This window comes from Erinaceus europaeus, chromosome 7 (assembly GCF_950295315.1).
Source record: "Erinaceus europaeus chromosome 7, mEriEur2.1, whole genome shotgun sequence".
Lineage (NCBI taxonomy): Eukaryota > Metazoa > Chordata > Mammalia > Eulipotyphla > Erinaceidae > Erinaceus > Erinaceus europaeus.
In genome coordinates, this window is record NC_080168.1 from 126215480 (window position 1) to 126237748 (window position 22269).

At 43.2% G+C, this 22269-nt stretch overlaps 1 protein-coding gene across 1 annotated transcript in view; it reads right to left on the minus strand.

Annotated features, from left to right (window-relative positions):
• Nucleotides 1-9518: 9518 nt before the first annotated feature.
• Nucleotides 9519-22269, minus strand: part of UBE2N (ubiquitin conjugating enzyme E2 N) — a 33999-nt gene continuing 21248 nt past the window's right edge. The window contains exons 2-4 of the mRNA XM_007523206.3: nucleotides 11519-11765; nucleotides 11202-11342; nucleotides 9519-10266 (exon numbers count right to left, since the gene is read on the minus strand). Of these exons, the coding sequence (XP_007523268.1) occupies nucleotides 10226-10266; nucleotides 11202-11342; nucleotides 11519-11765 (429 nt within the window). The 3' untranslated portion in view covers nucleotides 9519-10225. The remainder of the gene's footprint in view (nucleotides 10267-11201; nucleotides 11343-11518; nucleotides 11766-22269) is intronic.

Consider the following 22269-nt stretch of genomic DNA (forward strand, 5'->3'; position numbering starts at 1 on the left):
TCTAGTTTCCCAAGACAATTTCAGCCCACAGACCCCACACTTACGAGATCTGTGGAGTGTTTCCGTGTAGCCGACATCTGCTGTGAAGTGACTGACTTGGCAAGGTTCAGCTCACTTGTCTCCCTCTGGTGTTAACATCACTAGCTACCTGATATGGTCATTTCCTGTATAATTCTATGAAGTTGGTTTTTTAAGGGAGACAGAGGCAAAATGGATCAATCCCTCTTACATGAAAACTACATTTGTGGAATTTGAATTGGCATGCTCAGTTGCCAGTTCCCTTTATCCATAATCTTCTCTAACCAGAGTAACTTTTATTTCCCCTCAATGTAAATTACTTGGAAAAACATTTTCAAGTATTTAAACTTAAATGTTTACCTCTTAACTTGGTTGGTTACCAGTAACCACAGAATCGGAGTCTCACCCCTAATGTCAGTCATTGGTAACTGCATCTGAATAAAACGGCCGAACTGTTAGGACACCTCAGAATGTCTCATCCTTTACAAGTTATCAGTAGGTACTGTCTATCATGGGGGGGGGGGGGGGAAGGGCACTAAGAATCTCTTTCTCTGTGCACACTTCCAAGTGGTAACCCAAGACCCACAGTTACCTTACTCTGGAACTCCTGTACTCTCCCCTCCAACCAGTCAGAGGTGAGTCAGGAGGGAAACCCTCTGAGTAAGATGCAGGATGAGGGAAGAGGGGTAAAAGATGATTCCACATGTAGACGGTGACCTTTTGTAAAGACTGTAGAGGGAGAGTATGAAGCGGCCATTTGTCCTGTGAATTGTTAACCTTTAAAGACGTACTTGCTGCTAACAATAGAGTGCTATTACAGTCGAGGAAAATGGGTCCCACCAAAGCAGCTGAACTCAGTGTCAACACGAACACAGATGAATGCTCTCGAAGCAAAGTGGAGACTTGAAGCCAGTGACGTTTCATTCTAGATTACACAGTGTGATCAAACGTGGGTCACCCAGAATCTTCATAGTTTTCTTTGTACAAAGGTAATGTATTCTGGCTATTTTTAAAGAGGAAATAATTTAAGTCCCACAGATTGACACTTCCTGTGTCTTGAGTACACCTTCCCCCCCCAACCCCCCGTCTCTGAAGTTTCTTTAAATGCTATAGCTAACACAACAGAGAAACTGGATTGTTCTGTATATATGACTATCCACCTGAAATGCTATCACAAGAGTTAGGAGTGCTGTCTTGTACATGATGTCCTTAGAATAATGCATGATTTTATAAATTCTTAAACTATGTATTTTACTTGTAAAATATGTACAGTATTAATGTCAGCCAACTCTTATTATTATAAGTGAGCCTATAAATATTGTTGTATAATTTTCTTTGGTCAGAAGCATCTGGACTTAGTGTCACTTGAGTCAGGAGTTTCTTCAGTGTCATTTAGCAAACCACCTGTCTCTGTAGTCTGTGCAGCCAGCAGATATTTGTATAACACAGCAGAAAGCAGTTGTCTTAAGAGGGGCCCTAGCCAAGTTAGAGGAGGCTCTAAGATTTGCTTCTGCTAAGAGAAAAGGCCTTACACTTTTAGGCTGAATAGTTCGACTCCACCAGGCATAAGTGTCTACTATCTCAATCCTCCAGAGAGAGAGTTGGGACTGTCACTTGTGCTTTTTGTGAAGTAATTGGATAAAGTTGTGCAGCGACATTTTTCAGACCCACGCGCCTCCTAAATAAAATGCAAAATGACCCGTTCAGTAAAGTGACTGGCAGACAGCAGGTAGCAGCTGCCGTGCATGTTGTGGCTGGGCCTTTTTTCCACCCAGACACATAACCATTCAACTTTCTGTCAAATCACAAATATAATATACAGAGAAGCAAAACTAAATGGAGGAAATGACTATTGTATACTTTAAATTGCTTTGCATGGTTTCATTTGAGATAACTGGTGTTAAGAATCTTGACTTTTATATATATTTGAAACATCAAATAAAAACGGAAATAAATTATCTTTTTTTTCCTAACACGATTGAACACTATTGAAAAAACCTGTCTGGCATTCCTAGTAATAGTTTCACTGGGCACCCACTGATGATGATATATTCTCTCCTGGTTGATGTACTTATTTATTGTCCTTACCACATAAAGAAATTGAGTTTTAGAAAGGACTGCTCACCAGTACAGAATTGCCATTACTCACTAGTTTTTTGTTTGTTTTGTTTTGTTTGCCTCCAGGGTTATTGCTGAAGCTTGGTGCCTGCATAATGAATCCACTGCTTCTAGAGGTGTTGCCCTTGTTTGTTGTTATTGCTGTTGTTGGGTAGGACAGAGAGAAATGGAGAGAAAGGAAGACAGAGAGGGAAAGACATCTGCAGACCTGCTTCACAACCCACGAAGTGAACCCCCCCCCCCTTACAGGTGGGGAGCCAGGGGCTTGAACTGGGATCCTTAGGCCTGTCCTTGGGTTTCTCGCCATGTGAACTTAACCTGCTGTGCCATTGCCTGGCCCAATCTAACTACTGTAGTTCCTCTCCCTCCCCCCGCCCCACACACTGAATCCTGTAAAATAATCTTTACCTCAACCTCATTTGGCTTTTGATTAGAATTACTGGAATTGCCTTTACACTAGAATATAAGCTTTTTCTTTTTTAAACCAGAGCACTGCTTAGACCTAGCTTGTGGTAATGAAGATTTAAGAATTCTATTTACCCTACCAAGCACATACTGACAATTTACATCCAAGGTCAGATGAAGAAGTGACGTTCTATCTGGTGTTTTCTGATTAGTGCCATTGGCTAAATTCTAGCAGTAACATGAGCAAAACCCTAGATTCACTCAGAAATTAGAATTTCTCGAGCCCCCATCACTGGGGCTGGCTGCTGGCACTACAGAGGCACCATTCCCAGCAGCCGGTTTCCCCCTCGTAACAGAGTGGGGAGGATAGAGAGGGAGGCTTAAAGCCCGGTCCCTGTGCTTAACCATACACTACCATCTGCCCCCCCCCCACACACACACACACACTGGGATAGCCTTCATGACCCCTTTTACCCCAACAATTCCACTTCTGAAAGTCCAGTCGACAAAAATACTTGGGTTGAGAGTTGTTCAGCCAAAGGCTAGAGGGAGCTTGGTGGGTAGAATGCAGGATGAATTGCCTGACAGTGGTGCTCTACTAAGTTATTTTTTTGAAAAACCAAGGTCACGGGGGTTGCTGGTGCAGTGGGCTAAGATGGCAAGGGCTGGCTTACGGGTCAGGTTCGAGCCCCTGGCTACCCACCTGCAGGGGCGTTGTGAAGCAGATCTGCAGGTGTCTTAACTCCCTGCCCCTCACCCTTATTTCTGTCCTATCCAACAGCAATAACGATAAACAAGAGCAACAAAAGGAAAAAAATAGCCTCCAGGAGCAATGGATTTGTAGTGCAGGCACAGAGCCCCAGTGATAACCCTGGAGGCAAAAAAAAAAAAAAAATCAAGGCCACATTAGCATAGTACAGAATGGGACTGGGATCACTATCCAGTAGGCTCTCTGTGGTCATCAAAGAAACTGCCAAAGGCCGAGATCTTTTCAACAACTAGGAATGGCATAGCCGAGCATGTGGGTTCAGTTGGGGAGCATGTGCAGAGTATGTGCTACCTTCAATGTTCCCAGTAAAAAAAAAAAAAACATCCTCTCACCTGCTGGGGTCACCCTGTTTACCTAGAACACTTCTCAGCTCTAGCTTCTGGTGATGGAGCTCACACCGGGGACTTGGGAGCCTTGGGCATCCAAGTCTTGGTGTGATACCTAATTATGCTAGTCCCCTCAGCCTCTCAGGTCATTTTAAGTGGCAGGGAGTCCAGGGTCTCACCTGGGTCCTATTAAGCCAGTTCCATTCTTCAGAGGCTGATTTTACTTTTAGAGACACAGTGGCCACACTGCCCCACCTATGGATGGTGCTCCCGTGTAGTGCTGGGGTTTAAACCCAGTGCGTTAAGGCACGTGCCGCCCTGCTGAGTGAGCTACCTTGAGAGCTGCTGCTTTTCTCCCGTCATTGAGTGGGACGGAGGGAGACATTCTACCACCCGTGTTGGCTGCATGCAGCCCAGGGCCTCACCACACATGGTCAGAGTCCTGCTTTTATCGAGTGCCACTGTCTGACTTCCAAGGTCCAAAGCTTTGAATGATTTTAAGACATTCAAATTGAGGACACAGAAACATTTAATCTCTTCCAAGAAGAAAATGGGACATGATAAAGGTTTTATCTGTACATAACACACACACATTTTAACACCAAAACGGAAACCTGTAACCATAACCTGCCACTTTTTAAAGATCAGCAGAAGGGGAAGAGAATTCAGATTACGGTGTAAAGCAAAGCCAGCCTGCTTTCTTAGCGCCCACAGGATCATTTACATTTACAAGACTGAAAGTTACCAAGATGTGTCCGTTCACTTCTAAATGATCTTTAGACATTCTCTCAGTACAATGTCAGAATCGAGGGGCCGGGTGGTAGCACACCTGGCTGAGTGCACATGCTACAGTGTGCAAGGATGTAGGTTTGAGGCCCGGGTCCCTACCTGCAAAGGGAAAGCTTTGCAAGTGGTGAACCAGGGCTGGAGGAACCTATCTCCCCTTTCTCCGTTTCTAACAGGCTCTATCCAATAAATAAAGATAATAAATATTTAAAAGTCAGAATTGAGTAACTGAGCCTGACTTGTGGCCCACAAAGCCCCCACACTGTCTTAGAAAATATGGGGGGGTCCCCAAGAATTTTCCACTAGTTCCCTCGGTTACTCAAAGTCCTAATGCTTCCAGCCAAAAACGGAAGGAAAGAAGCACCAAGTTCAATTCTATTATTAAAGAGTCTGTTACTGTCTTGTTTTTAATAGTCTACTCTTGAATTTCAGATTTTTACAATAAGAGCTATTGAGACAATCAAAAGTGTTGGTATGTTTCATATTGGTTTGGTCCCCTTCTCCCCACCTCTGGAAGATTGTGGTTTAGCCGGGCTGCTTGTCCCTGCCCCAAAAAGAACCCCTATGGACGTCCAGAGTCCCAGCAGCAGCAGCCGCTGAGGGAGAATAATGGGGAAGCACATGGTGTGGCGATTTGCCCGCCCCTGAATGAATAAAGATTAAACTGCAGCTTCTCGCCCAGCCGTGTGTCCCCAAGTCTCTGTCTACCTCCGCGAAACTAGCCCAGCCTGCTGGAGCCCCGAACTTTAATGACAAAAAGCATAAAGGTGACTCTTGGTGAGATCAGTAAAGACTTGGGAGATAGCATAATGGCTATGCAAAGGACATGCGGAAGCACCAAAAGTCCCTGGTTCAATTCCAGCACCACTGTAAACCAGAGCCAAACGGAGCTCTGGTTTAAAAAAAAAAAAAGCTGCATATGAAGAACAATTGCTATTCTAGATGACAAAGAAATTATAATCTAACTCCAAAAAATTGATTTGAAGATAGTTAATTTATAGAAAAGCAATGCTTTTAATGAGCACTATCAAGTATCTTTACACTATGATGGGATTTTAGTTGTTTCACTACGAAAGGTAAAATAAGCAAGGTCTGAATAGCCAGGCAGTTAATTGCTTGCTTTTACCATCTAAATAAAACCATCACAATGAGCCAATTTGAGGTTCAGCTCATTATCAAATAAGTTTAGATTCACATACTTGAAATGTTAATACACACAACAGAGACAAGGGAAATGAGGTCAACTGGTTGGTGACAAAGCTGAAATGGTAGGGGACACAGGAGACCCAGACATTTTATGTTGAGTTCTACACTTCCAGGCCGACAGGACTTTGATGAGACAAAGTTCTATCAAAAGTAGTAACTTCTTGGTACAAATCCTCCCAGTTTCCAACCCTCAATGATAAAACACAAACTAGTACAGAGGTGAGGTACAGTTAAGGAAAAAGACAAAGTGTTACCAGTCTTGGTGGTAGATTACAGATTTTTATTTTTTTTCTTTTTTTATTCTTTATATTTCAAGTTATTACATTCAACATATTCTGCTTTTGTGATCATTAAGTCATCTAAAAAACAGACCCTTGATACACCGTAAGTTAGGCAGCATGCTAAATGAACTGTTACCCCAGTCCCAAATACATGACCCCGCTGAGATGGTACATTTCTCTTAATTACACTGATGAATGATGCCTCACAGATGTCCCACAGCCACGGCGTTGTACTGTTTTTGTTTTGGCCAAGTCTTCATAGTGGTCTCTAGTCTTTGCAGCCAACAAAAAACCTGATGTCACTAGAGAAGCCAAAGCTTCCTGAGGCATCAGATAAAAAATGAAGACTGATTGCTACCATCCCTTTCCCCGCTATTCAGAGCTGTGTTTATAAATGTCTCTAGGTACTCGTCCCCCCATTACTATCCTTCAACAGTACTAAGCCTTAGCACCCATGGCTTTTATATAGAGACTGTATTATGTTCATGAATCTAGAGCAGGACTTAGATTCTACCTATTTCAGATCTAAGATCTTATTAGGCAGCCTCTGAAAGAAATCACAGTGAAGTAGACTGCAACTAAATTTAACAAGTCAAATGAGAAACATTTAAGTTTATTAAACACCTTGGGATTTCACAAAAGGTCCTGAACAGGAAGCACTGATTTTCCAGAAGCGAAGGATCTGTCTTCCTCTCCCCAACCTTGTTCCTGCTATGTCCCTTGCCTGAGGGTGTTCTCTGCCTTGCATCCTGAAGCCCCTTCCCTAGCAGAGTAGCAACTGCTGTGCACTCATGTCCCCTCTCCCACTGAAGATGACAAGGCCCACAAGGGAAAGCCTTTGACCAACTTCCATTATCCCCAACAAGTAATACAATGTTGGGGGCATATTTTTGTCAAAAAAAAATTTTTTTTTTTAAAGTTCAGGAGTGACAGGTTTATTACAAGGGAACAGGACTACATGAAAAGGAAGGTGTGCTGGTGGGTCGTGGCTGTTGCTGCTGTATCTTCAGGTCATTCTAGTTACCAGATTCCTGGATGTTCGTGTGAATATCCTGAGTTTATAAATACTGGCCTTAAATTAAAAATGTCTCAACCGGGCAGGAGTAGATAGCATGATGGTTATGCAAAGAGACTCTCATGCCTGAGGCTCTAAAGTCCCAGGTTCAATTCCCTGCATGTCCATAGCCAGAGCTGAGCAGTGCTCTGATTAAAAAAAAAAAAAAAAAAGTCTCAACCAACTACATTGTGTAGGAAAACAGACCTGAAAATCAGGTGTAAATGCCAGCCTTTGCCCCCAGCCTCTTCAGAGTCCTCTACACCCTAAGAAAATTCAGTAAGGCCACTGGCTCTTGTTTCGCTCACTGGATTGAAAAAGCAAGTCTTGGGGTCAGGCAGTGGGGGTCAGGCAGTGGGGGTCAGGCAGTGGGGGTCAGGCAGTGGGGTCAGGCAGTGGGGGTCAGGCAGTGGGGGTCAGGCAGTGGGGGTCAGGCAGTGAGGGTCAGGCAGTGGGGTCAGGCAGTGGGGTCAGGCAGTGGCACACCGGGTTAAGCACACATAGTATGAAGCACAAGCACCACACAGAGATCCTGGTTCAAGCTCCCGGCTCCCCACCTGCCATGGAGTGGCTTCACAAGCAGGTCTGCAGGTGCCTGTCTTTCTCTCTCACCATCTCCCCCTCCTCTCGATTTCTCTCTGTCCCGTCCAATAAAATGGGAAAAAAAATGGCCGCCAGGAGCAGTGAATTTGCAGTGCAGGCACCAAGCCCCAGAACTGGGGGGGAGGGGAGGAAGAAAGACAAATCTTACCAAATCACAAAGGGGAGGAGACGGTATCTTGAAAACAGGGGCTGTTTTTTAAACTAAAGCTAAGTCCACTTTTATACTGTCTTTATCTCACAAATGCACTTAACTCAAGTCCAATTTTAAAGGTTTTTTGTGTGCAACAAGCCTGGAGGTTTATAACCTGTGAATCACTGTGGCTGTATCTATCAAAAGCAGTACCATTTGCAATAATAAAACTGATCTCTCTTTTTTTTAATATTTATTTTCCCTTTTGTTGTCCTTGGTTTTTTTTTTATTGTTGTAGTTATTGTTGTTGTTGATGTCGTCATTGTTGGATAGGACAGAGAGAAATGGAGAGAGGAGGGGAAGACAGAGAGAGGGGAGAGAAAGACAGACACCTGCAGACCTGCTTCACCGCTTGTGAATCGACTCGCCTGCAGGTGGGGAGCCGGGGGCTCGAACCCAGATCCTTCCACCGGTCCTTGTACTTTGTGCCACCTGTGCTTAAGCCGCTTCGCTACGGCCTGACTCCCAATCTCTAACCTCTTAAACATTCATTTATTTTTTATCTCAAATCACACCGTTTCCTTAGTTGAAACACACTAAGATTGACAACTTCTACTGTTTAAAATTCACAAATATAAAAGTCATAAACGATTTTATTCAGATTAGACTAACACTTGTCTCCAAGAAATAATACTTATTTGGAAGGATGCCAGTCATCAAAAGTTTTATATGTGAAAATGTAATTTTAATAGATAATTCTTCATCTTACAAGGAACACAAATAATATACACCACATTCTGAAGCAACTCCAGAAGTCAGAGTGGGAAAATTCAGATAGGCTACAGTATCCATTACCTTAAGCTGCAAAAGACAAAATTTCCAATCCACAGTTTAACATTTATAAGTGGCTACGGTGATTACTTACTAAGAATCAGGATGTGGAGAGAGGTGCAGGGCAAGTTTTGCATATTTCAAGAGAGAAGTGGCAGGGTTCGTCAGGGCGGGGGGCGGGGGGCGGGGGGCAGGGCGAACAAACCACCAAGCCTTAACACCAAGCCTCAAAATAGTCGGAGAAGCTCCCATAGCAAATACTAGAGAGATGACAGAATCCTTCCAGAGGGTGTGATGCCTTCAACGGAAGAAACTTTACTGATGACACTTTGAGCAATTTTGTTAAGATGTGCTCATCAAGTCTATAAGGAAGACATAAATGTGTCAGCAAGCCCCCAGATGACTTTAAATTGGTATTTCCTGATAACACACAGCCAACGGACACACGGTTTTCAAACGGGGGGGGGGGGGGGGGGATGGCATCATGGTTATTCGAACAGACTCTTATGTCTGAGGCTCCAAAGTCACACACACTCACACACACACTCATATATATATATAATATCTTCCAGACGAGAACTAAGAGAAAGGCTGTAACCCAAATGTCAGATACAAATGTGGTGCGTGTCCTACACAGTCAGTCAAAACTGCTGCTTCGGTGTGACTCTCCTGTTCAGTGATTTCCAAACATTGTTGCATGAGAGCAATGATCATCTAACTAATCAGACAGCACACAAACATTTACTCCAAAGTTCTACATTAAAAAGTGTCAGATTCACTCAGGGTCAGCTTATAAATACTCCATTCAGTGGCATTGTAACACAAGCCTGTACCAGTGAAAAGAAACTGGCAAAATCTGCCTCTTCCCATTCAATTTGTCAGACGGTAAAGATCAAAACAATGGCCCTTCAGTTTTAAGTTTTAAATACGATTGTCACGTTGGAAAAGTGAGATAGACAGAACAAGTAGAATAAACTGTACAAAGGCAAAGTAGAATAACAAAAAATATTTTACTAAAACTTAAAGGATTTACAGAAGTTCCCAGACAAGCCATACAAAATGGTCACAAGCTTTTTCTTGAAGGGAGGATTCTACACTTGACAGCAAAGTCACAATGTTATTAGTGAGGGCTGTGATGTTTGCTTAATGTTCCCATTTTGGTTCAAACAATAAAGCTTGTCCATCTACAGTGTCTAAAGAAAAGTTAGACTTGGCTAGAGAGCATATTCTAAAGAACTGGGTAGCTGCTTTAACCAATGCAATTAGATTACCATAAAGTAGGAGGAAGGAGCCTGTAAAATATAAAACATCCCTCCTCAAAGGAAAAAATAAAAATAAAAAAACACCCCCTGCAGCTAACCCTGACGACTACCTTCATTCACAGTGCCTTATACTTAAACCATGATGGGGAAATGAGTAAAAGCAGAGAGGGACCACTGCTCTTAAACGTTTCGCAACAATCCAGGTGATGCTTCTAGCCTCTGTTCATGCTTAACAGTGAATCAGGACAAGACACAGATTTGCTAATGTGTATTTAATCACCAAAGGACTGAAGATATCTGGGCTTTTTTTTATTTTGTAATGTGTCTAAGACTGTCCATTAAATGCAAAAAAAAAAAAAAAAAAAAAAAAAAAAAAAAAACCGAAGAAGTCTTGGCAGAACAGGAGAAGTGATGCACATGTGATGATCAGATCCATTTAAATATTATTCATGGCATATAGCCTAGTCCATGCTCTAGCTGTAGACAAAAACAAACATGCAATTATTATTTTACTTAGATTTCTTAACTTATATTTATTCTTATATCTATTATTGGATAGAGACAGAGCAATTGGAGAAGGGAGGAGATTGGGAGAGAGACAAAAAGACACCTGCAGCCCTAATTCACCACTAGCAAAGCATTCCCCCCCAGACCAGGAGCTTGAACCTGGGTCCTTGCACATTTTAGTGTGTTCTTAACCAGGTGAGTCACTCACTGGCCCTGATTTTACTCAGTTCTGTGTTATCTAAAAATCTGTACAAATTGGATCAGGGCTGAATGACTGTTTCTATGTGTAATGACTGAAAAAGCATTTCAATAGAATCCAGACGTTCTACCAGTTCAACAGGATGAAAAGATGACTGCCTTGTAGATTAGATAACGCTCTTCAGTCAATTCTGTAGCATGAAGATGCTTACCTATTTCAAACTCTTCCACACACAAGCACACTTTTATCAAGTGGCAAAGCTTGGGTTTCTATTAAAAGGCATTTATTAAGAAGCAAGGAAGATAACAAAGATCCCAGGTTCAACCCCCGGCACCACCTATAAACCAGAGCTGATCAGTGTTCTGATCTCTATATCTCTCTCTCGTCACATTAAAATAAAACAGATTTAAAAAAAAAAAAAAGGCAAGAAAGGGCTGGGGAAATAGCACAGTAGTTACACAGAAGCCTTTCATGCCTAAGGTTCTGAGGTCCCAGGTTCAATCCTCAGTACCATCATAAGCCAGCGCTAAGTAGTGCTCCAGTCTCTCTTCCTTCGCCCCCCCTTCTCTGTATCTCTCTCCTTAAATGTTTTTTTTTTTCATGAAGCTCTGATTTATTTTTTTAATACATTTTTTTTCTTAAAAAGAAAACACACAGCAGAGACGTGTTTTATAAGTGGAGGTGGTGTGAAGGGCGCATCAGATACCTGTCTCTATGGCTTGGGCTTCGTTCGTCTTCCACTGCTCCGCTACGTCATTTGCTAGTGGATCGTCTGGGTTGGGAGCACTTAACAAAGCCTGGATCGATAGCAGAACTGTGCGGATCTGCAGTGCTGGGGACCATTTATCTATGAAAGCAATAGGCCCGGAATGATTAAGCCTGAAAAACAGCCCCGGAAGTGCTGCATTTCCCTGCCTTCACTCCCTCCTAATGTCTTTATAAAAAAGCAAAATTGTAATGTTTAGATTTTCAATATGAAGTGCTTAAGAATAAGAGAAGAAATCTTAATAACATATCACTTACCTTTCAAAATATCTAAACATATTCTTCCCAACTTGTCTACATTAGGATGATAAATTTTGGTCATGAAACGTACTTTAGGGGCTGCCATTGGGTATTCTTCCGGAAGAAATAGTTCAAGTTTAAAAGTCCCTCCCTCAAAGGGGGAATCCTGAGGGCCAGCAATGACCACATGAAAATAGCGGGCGTTGCTCTCATCTGGTTCTGCTTTAATACCAGGAACAGGTTCGGCCAGCAAACGCTGGGTTTCCTACAACAGAAGAAACACAACACATTTGTAAAACTGATGTCATTTCACTATTAAATAGGAAAATTCTTTAAAAAGGTTCATCTCCTGGAATTGGACCGAAAAAAATTCCTGATGTCTTCATGTTTTCATTTGGCCAGTAAAATTATACAAAACTCAAAGACCACCTAAATAACAATTAGCTAATAGCATGTGAGTACAAGCTAGTAGCGACTTACATCTACTTTTTCATTATAAATACCTATCAATTTGTTGTCATAAAATTAGCGGAGACAACGCTGCTATTATAATCTAGTATAATAAATTGACAGCCTCAAAGGGTAACTCAGCTACTCCCAAACAATCATATTGTTAGTTTTCTTTTATACCATTCTCCTCTCCTAAATGCAGTATATTCCTTCTCTGTTTCCATGCTCACTTTGGGCTGACGACTGAGGAAACAGCCTCCCTAAGTTCCACAGGGGCACTGTGTGCCCACCTGCACTTTGTTTCCATGGGTCCTGTGTCCTTACGACTTTGTGCAAATTGAAATGGCTAGCTGTTACCTCTACGTAGTGTTGTATGCTTTACATTGAGTTCCAGAGTAAGGGAGAGTGCTTGCGCCGCCGCAAAGAGACAGCAGAGTTCTGTTTGGTGATTAGTTTGTCTTAGTTTATGAATCGTGGTTCCTGAATAAAGAAATACAGCTGTCCTGCCCAGCCGTTGTCTCCGCGTCTCTGTTACCCGCCGTGAAGCAAGCTAGCCCGGCCGGCTAGAGACTCCGAATTTTTAACAACAATGTAGGTACTGAGGAACAATGCTCTAGCATTACTTCTCTCTCTTATATGGTCAGTTTCCCACCTTTTGGTAGAACTTAGCCAATTCTGCTACAGGTTCCCCCAGAAAGGGAAGAAAATAACTTTGAGTAATGTACCAAAGTAAAAGATTCTGAGGTTGGGGTAGGGTTTAGATCCCAGAACATGATGGCAGAGGAGGACCTAGTGGGGGTTGAAATAGGATCTTACAGGGGGTCGGGTGGTAGCGCAGCGGGTTAAGTGCACATGGCGCACAGTCCGGCATAAGTATAACTTGAGCCCCCGGCTCTCCACCTGAGGGGGGGGTCCCCTTCACAGGCAGCAAAGCAGGTCTATAGGTGTCTATCTTTCTCTCCTCTCTCTCTCACTCAATTTCTCTGTCCTATACAGCAATGACAACAACAATAATAACAACAATGGCAACAAAATGGGGAAAATGGCCTCCAGGAGCAGTGCAGGCACTGAGCCCCAGTGATAACCCTGGAGATATATATATATATATATATATATATATATATATATATATATATATATATATATATGATATATTTTATATATATGTGTATATATATTATCTATTTTTTACATACTTTCAGGTTCTAATGGAAAGAATGAACAGATGCCTGAAACTACATAGCAGCTGACATCCAAAACTACAGCATAAATTACCAGAAGGATAAACTTCAAAAGCAACGTTTCAGAAACTAGCATTAAAACTTTTTACCCACAGGTGGGGGTGGACAGCATAATGGTTATGCAAAATGACTCTCATACTTGAGGATCCAAAGTCCCAGGTTCAATCCCCCGCACCACTGTAAGCCAGAGCTGAGCAGTGCTCTGGTTAAAAATCAATCAATAATTTTTAACCACAGTAGTTGGCTTAAATGGATAGAAAACAAAATCCTTACTGCTACTAGTCACACGTGGTTAACTATGAAACACCTTCTAGTCAATAAAGTATGATCTTTTTCTCTTTAATATTTTTATTATCTTTACTTACTGGACAGAGACCGTCAGAAACCGAGAGGGAAGGGGTGGCAGGGAGAGGCCTCTGCAGCCGGCTGCACCACTCGCAAAGCCTCCCCCCTGCAGGTGGGGACTGGGGGCTCAAACCCGAGTCCTTGCGTGCTGTAACCTGTGCACTCAACCAGGTGCGCCACCACCCGGCCCAAACCTAGAAATAAACCAGCTTCAAATTCAACTGTGTGTGACTTCACACAGTAGTTTCAAACAAGTGATTTACTGAGCCTGTCTGAAATCTACACAGCAGTTACTCAAAAGAGTTAGTGAGGTAACACTGAAAAGCTCAACAGATCACATTATATAGAGACATATAGAGACAGAGCCATACGGCACTCAAGTCAAAGTCGGGGGGTGGGGGTGGCGAGTACAGGTCCCGGAAGGATGACAGAGGACCTAGGGGGGTTGTATTGTTATGTGGAAAATTGAGGAATGTTATGCATGTACAAACTATTGCATTCAGTCAAATGAAAAACATGAATCCCCCAATAAAGGGGGAGAGACATTACAACTAATAAAGAAGGCAGTGGGGGTGAGAGACGGCACGTCTGGTAGAGCACAAATTAGCTGCCATGACAATGACCCAGGTTCAAGTCCCTGCTCCCCACCTGCTGGGGGAAGGAAGCTTTATAACTGGTGAAGCAGTGCTGCAGGTGTCATTTTCTTTCCCTTTTCCCTCTCAATTTCTATCTCTATCCACAAATAAATATAAAATTAAAATATTTTTCAAAAGAAAGCAAGCAGTGCAGCCTGGGAGGTGGCACAGTATCAGGAGAGAAAGCACCGGACTCTCAAGCATGAGGTCACGAATTCAGTTCCCAGTATCACACATGCCTGAGTGATGCTCTCTGGTGCTCTTTCACAAGTAATAAATAAAACTTAAAAAACAAAAGGCCAACGTCTGGGAGATATCTCGGCCAGCAGAGCACATAACTTGTGTGTGAGGCCACGGGTTCAAGCCCCAGAACCTCAGGAGCACTGTGGACAGTATCAGCTTTCTCCTCTCTCCTCTGTCTTTCTCAAAGAAACAAGGGAAAAACTGGGGCCAGGGAAGTTGCTCAGTGGTGGTACCATACTTGAAACCTTTTCCCCAGCACCGCATTTAATAATTTTGGGGTGGAGGAGACAACATAATCTCACAAAATCACTTCGTGCCCAGTGGTCGGGCAGTAGCGTAGCAGGTTAAGCGCAGGTGGCGCAAAGCGTAAGGATTGGCGTACGGATCCCGGTTTGAGCCCCCGGCTCCCCACCTGCAAGGGGGGTTACTTCACAGGCGGTGATGCAGGTCAGCAGGTGTCTTTCTCTCCCCGTCTTCCCTTCCTCTCTCCATTTCTCTCTGTCCTATCCAACAATGACATCAACAACAATAATAACTACAACAACAATAAAAAACAAGGGCAACAAAAGGGAAAATAAGTGATAGTTCAATCCCCTGCAACACCATAAGCCGGAGCTGAGCAGTGCTCTGGTAAAAGAGAAAATAAATAATAACTTTTAAAAAGGAAAGTAAGGTAATAGCAAAGCACAACAACAAATCTCAAGTTTATTTATTAGAGTGTTCCTTTATTAAAGAAAACAGAATAACTACTGGTTACATATCCTGATTCTACTTATTTAGAAGTAATTCCTGGGGGCCTATTCGGGGAGTCCTGAGATTCCCAAACAGACATGATGGGCCTAGACCTCAAATAAATCCCTCTCTCTATTGTTACCGGGCATCTCTATCAGGAACAACAAAACAGACCCCTCTGTGGGCCCCCATAGGACCTTGCCCTCAACTTGGATCCACAACGGTAGAGAATGTTCCATCCTCCGAAGGGAGTTGGACAACATACTCTATGCTACACCTGAGGAAGATGGGTCCTGATATTGGGACAGCTTGGAACCTTGCTGCTGATGACCACAGAATGTGAGCTCAGACCTACAGGGATGCAGAGGTCACATAGGCTCCTAAGCTGAATATGGGCCCCAGATCAGATCAAATCGATGGGGTTTGCAGTCAATATTTATACCTCTTACCCATACTAGGGAGCTACTCTCATCCATGATCTAGCTTTCTGGTTCTTTTTCCAACATTTGGCGGTGAAGCAGGTCTGCAGGTGTCTATCTTTCTCTCCCTCTGTCTTCCCCTCCTCTTGATTTCTCTCTGTCCTATCCAACAGCAGCAGCAGCAATGGCAACGATAACAAGGGCAACAAGATGGGAAAAATTGGCCTTCAGGAGCAGTGGATTCGTAGTGCAGGCACCGAGCCCCAACAATAACCCTAGAGGCATGCATGCGCGCGCATGCGCGCGCGCGCACACACACACAAACACACTTAAGTGTTTTCTGAAGCATACAACTAGATTTATCTGTCTGGTTGCATTACTAATACAGTAACTGCAGCGACGGATTACTAATAAATAATGGTTCAGCAATACAGTATTAATGAAGTAACACAGTAATCTATAGTAACCAAGTCAATTCAGGAGCCAAGTGGTGGTGCAGCCTGTTGAACACCTATGTTACAATGGTTAAGGACCTAGGTTCGATCCACCACTTCCCGCCTGTAGCTAGGAAGCTTTACAAGCAGTGAACCAAGTGTCACTCTTTCTCTCTCTCCCTTCTCTATCTTCTTTCCCCTCTCAATTTCTATCTCTACGAAATAAATGTTTTTTATAATGTCAAACTATTTTTTAAAGAATTTATTTATTCATTCATGAGAGAGATGAGAGAGAAAGAACCAGACATCACTATGGTACATGTGCTGCCAAGGATCGAACTCAGGACCTCATGGTTGAAAATCCAATGCTTTATCCACTGTGCCACTTCCTGGACCACGAAATAAGTATTTTTTTTTAAAGAAAGTGAATTCTTCACTAAATACACAATTATAAACCACTGGAGAGTTTGTACAAGCTCACCTATATGTAAATAAGAATTTTTTAAAAATATTACAAGGACCTTATTGAATGCTACTACACTTTTTCTACAAGTTCTGCTTGTTTTACTATTATTATTTTTTTTTAGCTGCAAGATTTTGCTAGCACAGTGAATTCTAGGAACGCAACAGAACTACGTACTCCAGCTGGGGTTACAGTCAAAACTGAGCTCAATTTCCTCACTATCATTACCACTGCCCCTTATGATAAAAATGGCCAATGAGTGCTTTCCTCTGTAACAGTACCAGTCTTGCCTCAAGACATAACTAGTTTTAATTTTTCTAGTAGCCACATCAGAAATTTTTAAAAAATGGTAAAAACAGTATTAATATTTAAGTTCCTGTTTTTTAAAATTTAATTCATTTTATTACCTATGAGTGAAGTTTCCACATGAGGCAAAGAGGGCAGTGAGCATTAATTACTCTGAAACATGCCGTATCAAGGGCTAGACTGGGAATCCGAGGCACAAATATGCAGTGCTCTACCAACTGGGCTAATTCCCCAGCTCACCTTTAGTTCTTTATTAATGTGTGAAGAAAGAGATAACTAGAACATCACTCAAATAAAGGTGACGTCAGGAATCAACCTCAAGACCTTATGCTTGAGAATCTGTCACTTTACCCATCTTCCAGGCTGCCTTGAAATTTTATTTAATCTACAACATCCTAAAAGTACCATTCTAAATAATATGAGTAGTATTCTTTTTGAAAAGATTTTATTTACTTGTTCATGAAGAATGACAGGCAGAGAGAAAGAAAGAACCGTATTATTCTGGTACATGTGCTGCTGGGAATTGAACTCCCAACCTCACACTTGAAAGTCCAACACTTTATCTACTGCACCACCATCAGGACTACTATGGCACTATTTTAATTTGTATCACTTCAACATGCAGTCAGTGTAAAAACTAGATATATTTCACTTTTAGTCACGCTGTCTTCAAAGAGCAGTGTGAACAAGGCCGGGCGGTAGTACAGCGGGTTAAGTACACATGGTGGGAAGCACAAGGACCAGCATAAGGATTCCAGTTCCAGCCCCTGGTTCCCCGCCTGCTTGGGGGGGGGGGGGGGGACTTCACAAGCAGTGAAGCAGGTCTGCAGGTATCCTTCTCCCCCGCCCCCCCCATCCAACAACAGCAGCAATACCAACAATAATATCAACAAGGGCAACAAAAATGGGGCGGGGGGTTGGCCTCCAGGAGCAGTGGATTCGAGCCCCAGAGATAACCCTGAAGGAAAAAAGAAAAAAAGATCAGAGAACCACCTAGCTGACTTAAAAACAACAACAACAACAAAAAAACAAAAAGTGTGAACTAGAAACATACCGTCTGACCAACAGCAGCGGCATAGGACTAGCAGTTACCATATATGGCAGTGAAATACAAGGCAGTCCTGTTACAGCTGTGCTATTTACAGGTCACCAAGAGCAACTTATTTCACAGTCAAATTTGGCAGAGAAACTACTCTTTTCCTCCGTAAGAATCCGATACAAAATGAAAACACCAAAACAAGAATGTATATAAGCATTACTATTTTCAGTAGACACGGGATTTTGTTCAAAAACAATGACAGCAACGTTAGAATTTTGCAGGGACAAAAATCAATTCAAGCAAAACAACTTCACGACGAAACAAACATTAGTTGAGGAGTAATTTTAGTTTTTACAGTCCACAGTACCCCCTAGTGGAGATTACATGCCAACAGCCACTTATTTCATTCAACCTTATTTCCTTTACAAATGGGGGCGGGGAGGCACCCCCCCAAAGAAAAATTTACACCCTAATTCTCTACAAATATATGCTTATTCTGGAGAATGGGAGGTGGCTGGGATCAATTCCTGACATCTTATGAGAGCAACAAAGATGCAAACCATTGGAACACAGTGGATGGTGGAGAGCTTTATTGATGCCTCTCAAAATGTAACATAAAAATCGGGCCAGGAAGGAAGTCACATAGGCACATGCTTTGGTTAACATAAAGATGACAATAATGGCTCTCAAGAAACACTCCTTCCCCTCCTTTCTTCCACAACCACTTAAACTCAAGATTTCCTTGGTGGCAAAGTAAGAGAAGGAAAAATGGAGGAAGCTGTTTCAAAGACTAAACCTTAGAGCATTTCAGACCCTAAATTATTTGCAGACAGGAAGTCCGGCTGGCCCGCTTGTTTCCTCAACACATGCATGCGGGCGTAGCTATCTCAGAGCCAATGAGGGGGTCTACTGTATCTTCTCAGGAAGAGCATCTACGGTCATTATCACTGACAACAGACATTTTTAAATTCTTTTTCTAATATTTACTTATGCTTTTGTTGCCCTTATATTATTGTTCTAGTTATTGTTGTTGGACAGGACAGAGAGAAATGGAGAGAGGAGGGGAAGACAGAGAGGGGGAGAGAAAGACAGACACCTGCAGACCTGCTTCACCACCTGTGAAGTGACTCCCCTGCAGGTGGGGAGCCGGGGGAATCGAACCGGGATCCTTCTGCCCGGTCCTTGCGCTTTGGACCACGTGTGCTTAATCCATTTTTAAATTCTAACAAACTGTCACTCCAACAAAGAAAGCTGTTAGGCCAAATTCCTTTGATTCCCCCCCTACTGACCCCCCCCTCATTCCTCTGCTCTACTAAACACACTGGTTTGGGCTTGTACTACAGCTGCTTTCTTTCCCTTCCTACCTCCACGGCTCTAAGTTCCACAAGGGCAGGAACTCTTAGAGACGATTATCAAACACTGTTCCCAGATGTTCAAAGAATCAATAAGAACTCAAGGAGCATTAAAGCTAAATGGGGGGGGGGGGGGGGCGGGCGGTAGCGCAGCGGGTAAGTGCTCACGGCACAAAGCGCAAGGACAGGCGGAAACATCCTGCTTCGAGGCCCCGGCTCCCCACCTACCAGGATGGTTGATTCCAGGTGGTGAAGCAGGTCTGCAGGTGTCTATCTTTCTCTCCTCCTCTCTAGATTTCTCTCTGTCCTATACAACAAAAACAACATCAATAACAAAGGGCGACAAAAGGGGGGAAGGAAAACAGCCTCCAGGAACAATGGATTAGTGGCGAGACCCAGCAATAACCCTGGAGGAAAAAAAAAAAAAAAAACCTAAATGTGCAGCAGCGCACCCAGTTAAGTGGGTTTGAGCCCCCACTCCCCACCGACAAGGCAGGTCTGCAGGTATCTTTCTCTCTCCCTTTCTAACTTCCCCCTCCCCTCTCAATTTCTCTGTCCAAATAAAATATAGAAAAAAGAAAAAAAATCTGCCAAAAGTGGTAGATTCATAATGCCAGCACCAAGTCCCAGCATCAACTCTGGTGACATGGTGACAGTAAGTGAACAAATGCTAAATGTGTGTTTAAGTGCCCTACCTGTACTGGCTCTCTTAACATTCATCTCCACTGTACAAGTGAGGAAAATGAGTTGTGCGAACACTTCACAGGATAGATAACCGAGACTAGCAAGTGGCAGACTCAAGACTGCAATCCAAGCAATTGAGTCTTACCTCCACTCTTTGCCCCTTTCTCCCCTACAGCGGCTTTACTGGGAGACTAACAGTTCACGGTGCAGCTGCCCTCGCGGCACAGTTTCTCAGCTCTCTGTAATAGCTGTCTGCAAACACTTCCGCCCTCAATTTACGTCCTTTCCCTGAGACTCTGCCAGCCACCAGGCCATGACCACCCCACCACCACCACTTCCCCCAAGTCTCTATTCTTAATCTCAAAGGTCTGTTTCTATATGCTAAGCACTATAATTATGTGCTGTATTAGCAAAAACCAATGAATGTCTGATTTTTAAAATCCAGATTTTAAATTAGAGATTATCTAGAATATGGATATCTGATATAAGTAATTCAATTTAGGGTCCTGATGTGTAATTCTCCAGTCATCTGTCTGGAAATGCCTACTCTTAAGAAACAGGTTAAGCGCAGGTGGCGCAAAGCACAAGGACCGGCATAAGGATCCCGGTTCGAAACCCGGGTCCCCACCTGCAGGGGAGTCGCTTCACAGGTGGTGAAGCAGGTCTGCAGGTGTCTGTCTTTCTCTCCCCGTCTTCCCCTCCTCTCTCCATTTCTCTCTGTCCTATCCAACAACGACGACAACAACAATAATAACTACAACAATAAAACAACAAGGGCAACAAAAGGGAATAATAATAAAAAAAAGAAACAGGAAGAAGGGAGTCGGACGGTAGCGCAGTAGGTTAAGCACACATGGCGCAAGGACCGGTGTAAGGATCCCAGTTCAAGCCCCCGGCTCCCCACATCACAAGCAGTGAAGCAGGTCTGCAAGTGTCTTTCTCTCCCGTCTTCCTCTCCTCTCTCCATTTCTCTCTGTCCTATCCAACAACAATGACAACAACAGCAATAATAACTACAACAATAAAAAGGGGGGGGGGCAACAAAAAGGGAAATATATATATTAGGAAGGGAAAAAAAAACACCTCCAACTCTTTCATAGCTCCCTCCCCCTTCCTTAGCATAATGCTGGTGTTCTGAACATAAGAAGAACATGGCATGTTGAAGTGACTGGTACAGAAAAGCCTAACCTATGGTAACGCAGAAAGGCTGCCCGGCAACCTAAGGCACCATTATGTGTGCAGCAGACATCTGTTGTGGATTCTGAGGGCTAGACCAATCAATCCCCCATGTGGGAATAACCCTCCTGATCATGGATCCCTACCTCACTCTACTGGTCTAGGCCTTGTCAAAATCAGTCCATCAAAAGCTGACACAGGAAAGAGACCAGCGGTACATTATTAACAGGACACAATGAAGTTTCAGCGAACTGCAGAGTGCATACAGTGATGGTCTCTAAGCAAGTAGGCTCTGCTGTCAAGGTTTGTGTGAGGACACTGCCATCCACACAACAGTCTGAAGATAAAATTCTCAGACAGTGTCCCTGCCGAAGCAGCAAGTGACTCTATTTACCTCTAGATGGTCACCTTCTGTGCCTGCCACGAGCAACCACACCGCAGAGTGTGGTGCACACAATGCCAGAAATTTCCACCATGATGTGAGTTTTGTTCCTGGCTGGCTTTTTTGGCACTCAGGAGAGCTGTATCCAATAATACACACTTCAATACAATAGAAGCAAAATTTGGCTTCTGTGTTTCTTGCCAAAAACCCAGTCTAAAATAGAGATGAAAGAAAGTGAAGAAGTGTTAATAGACTAGAGAGAGGGGTATTAAAATTCCATGTCTTTTTGGGGACTGAATAAAGTCAAAGGAAGAGGAGTTAGTAGGGTCACTTCTTTGACAAAGAATTTCTACACAAGGCAAACGCCTTTAATGAGCATTCATTCAGTTAGGTAGCCTGGGATGCCTACCTACCAAGGAAGAGAAACAAGCAGCTGAGCTTGGTCCTGATTTTGCCTGGGCTGATTTATTATGCAATAGGACACAATTTACTTCTCCTACCTTTTAAAATGAAGTTCCTTATACTTACATCTAATTTCTGATTAAGGGACTCAAAATATTAAATGGAGAAAAAACAAACTTCAACAGTGTTGGGGAGATTGGGTGGAAACGTGCAGAAGAATGAAGCTGAACCATTTCACCTCACCACAAACAAAAGTAAACTCGAAATGGATCAAGAATTTGGATGTTGGGAGTCGGGCTGTAGCACAGCGGGTTAAGCACAGGTGGTGCGAAGTGCAAGGACCCGCTTAAGGATCCCAGTTCTAGACCCCGGCTCCCCACCTGCAGGGGAGTAGCTTCACAGGCGGTGAAGCGGGTCTGCAGGTGTCTGTCTTTCTCTCCCCCTCTCTGTCTACCCTTCCTCTCAC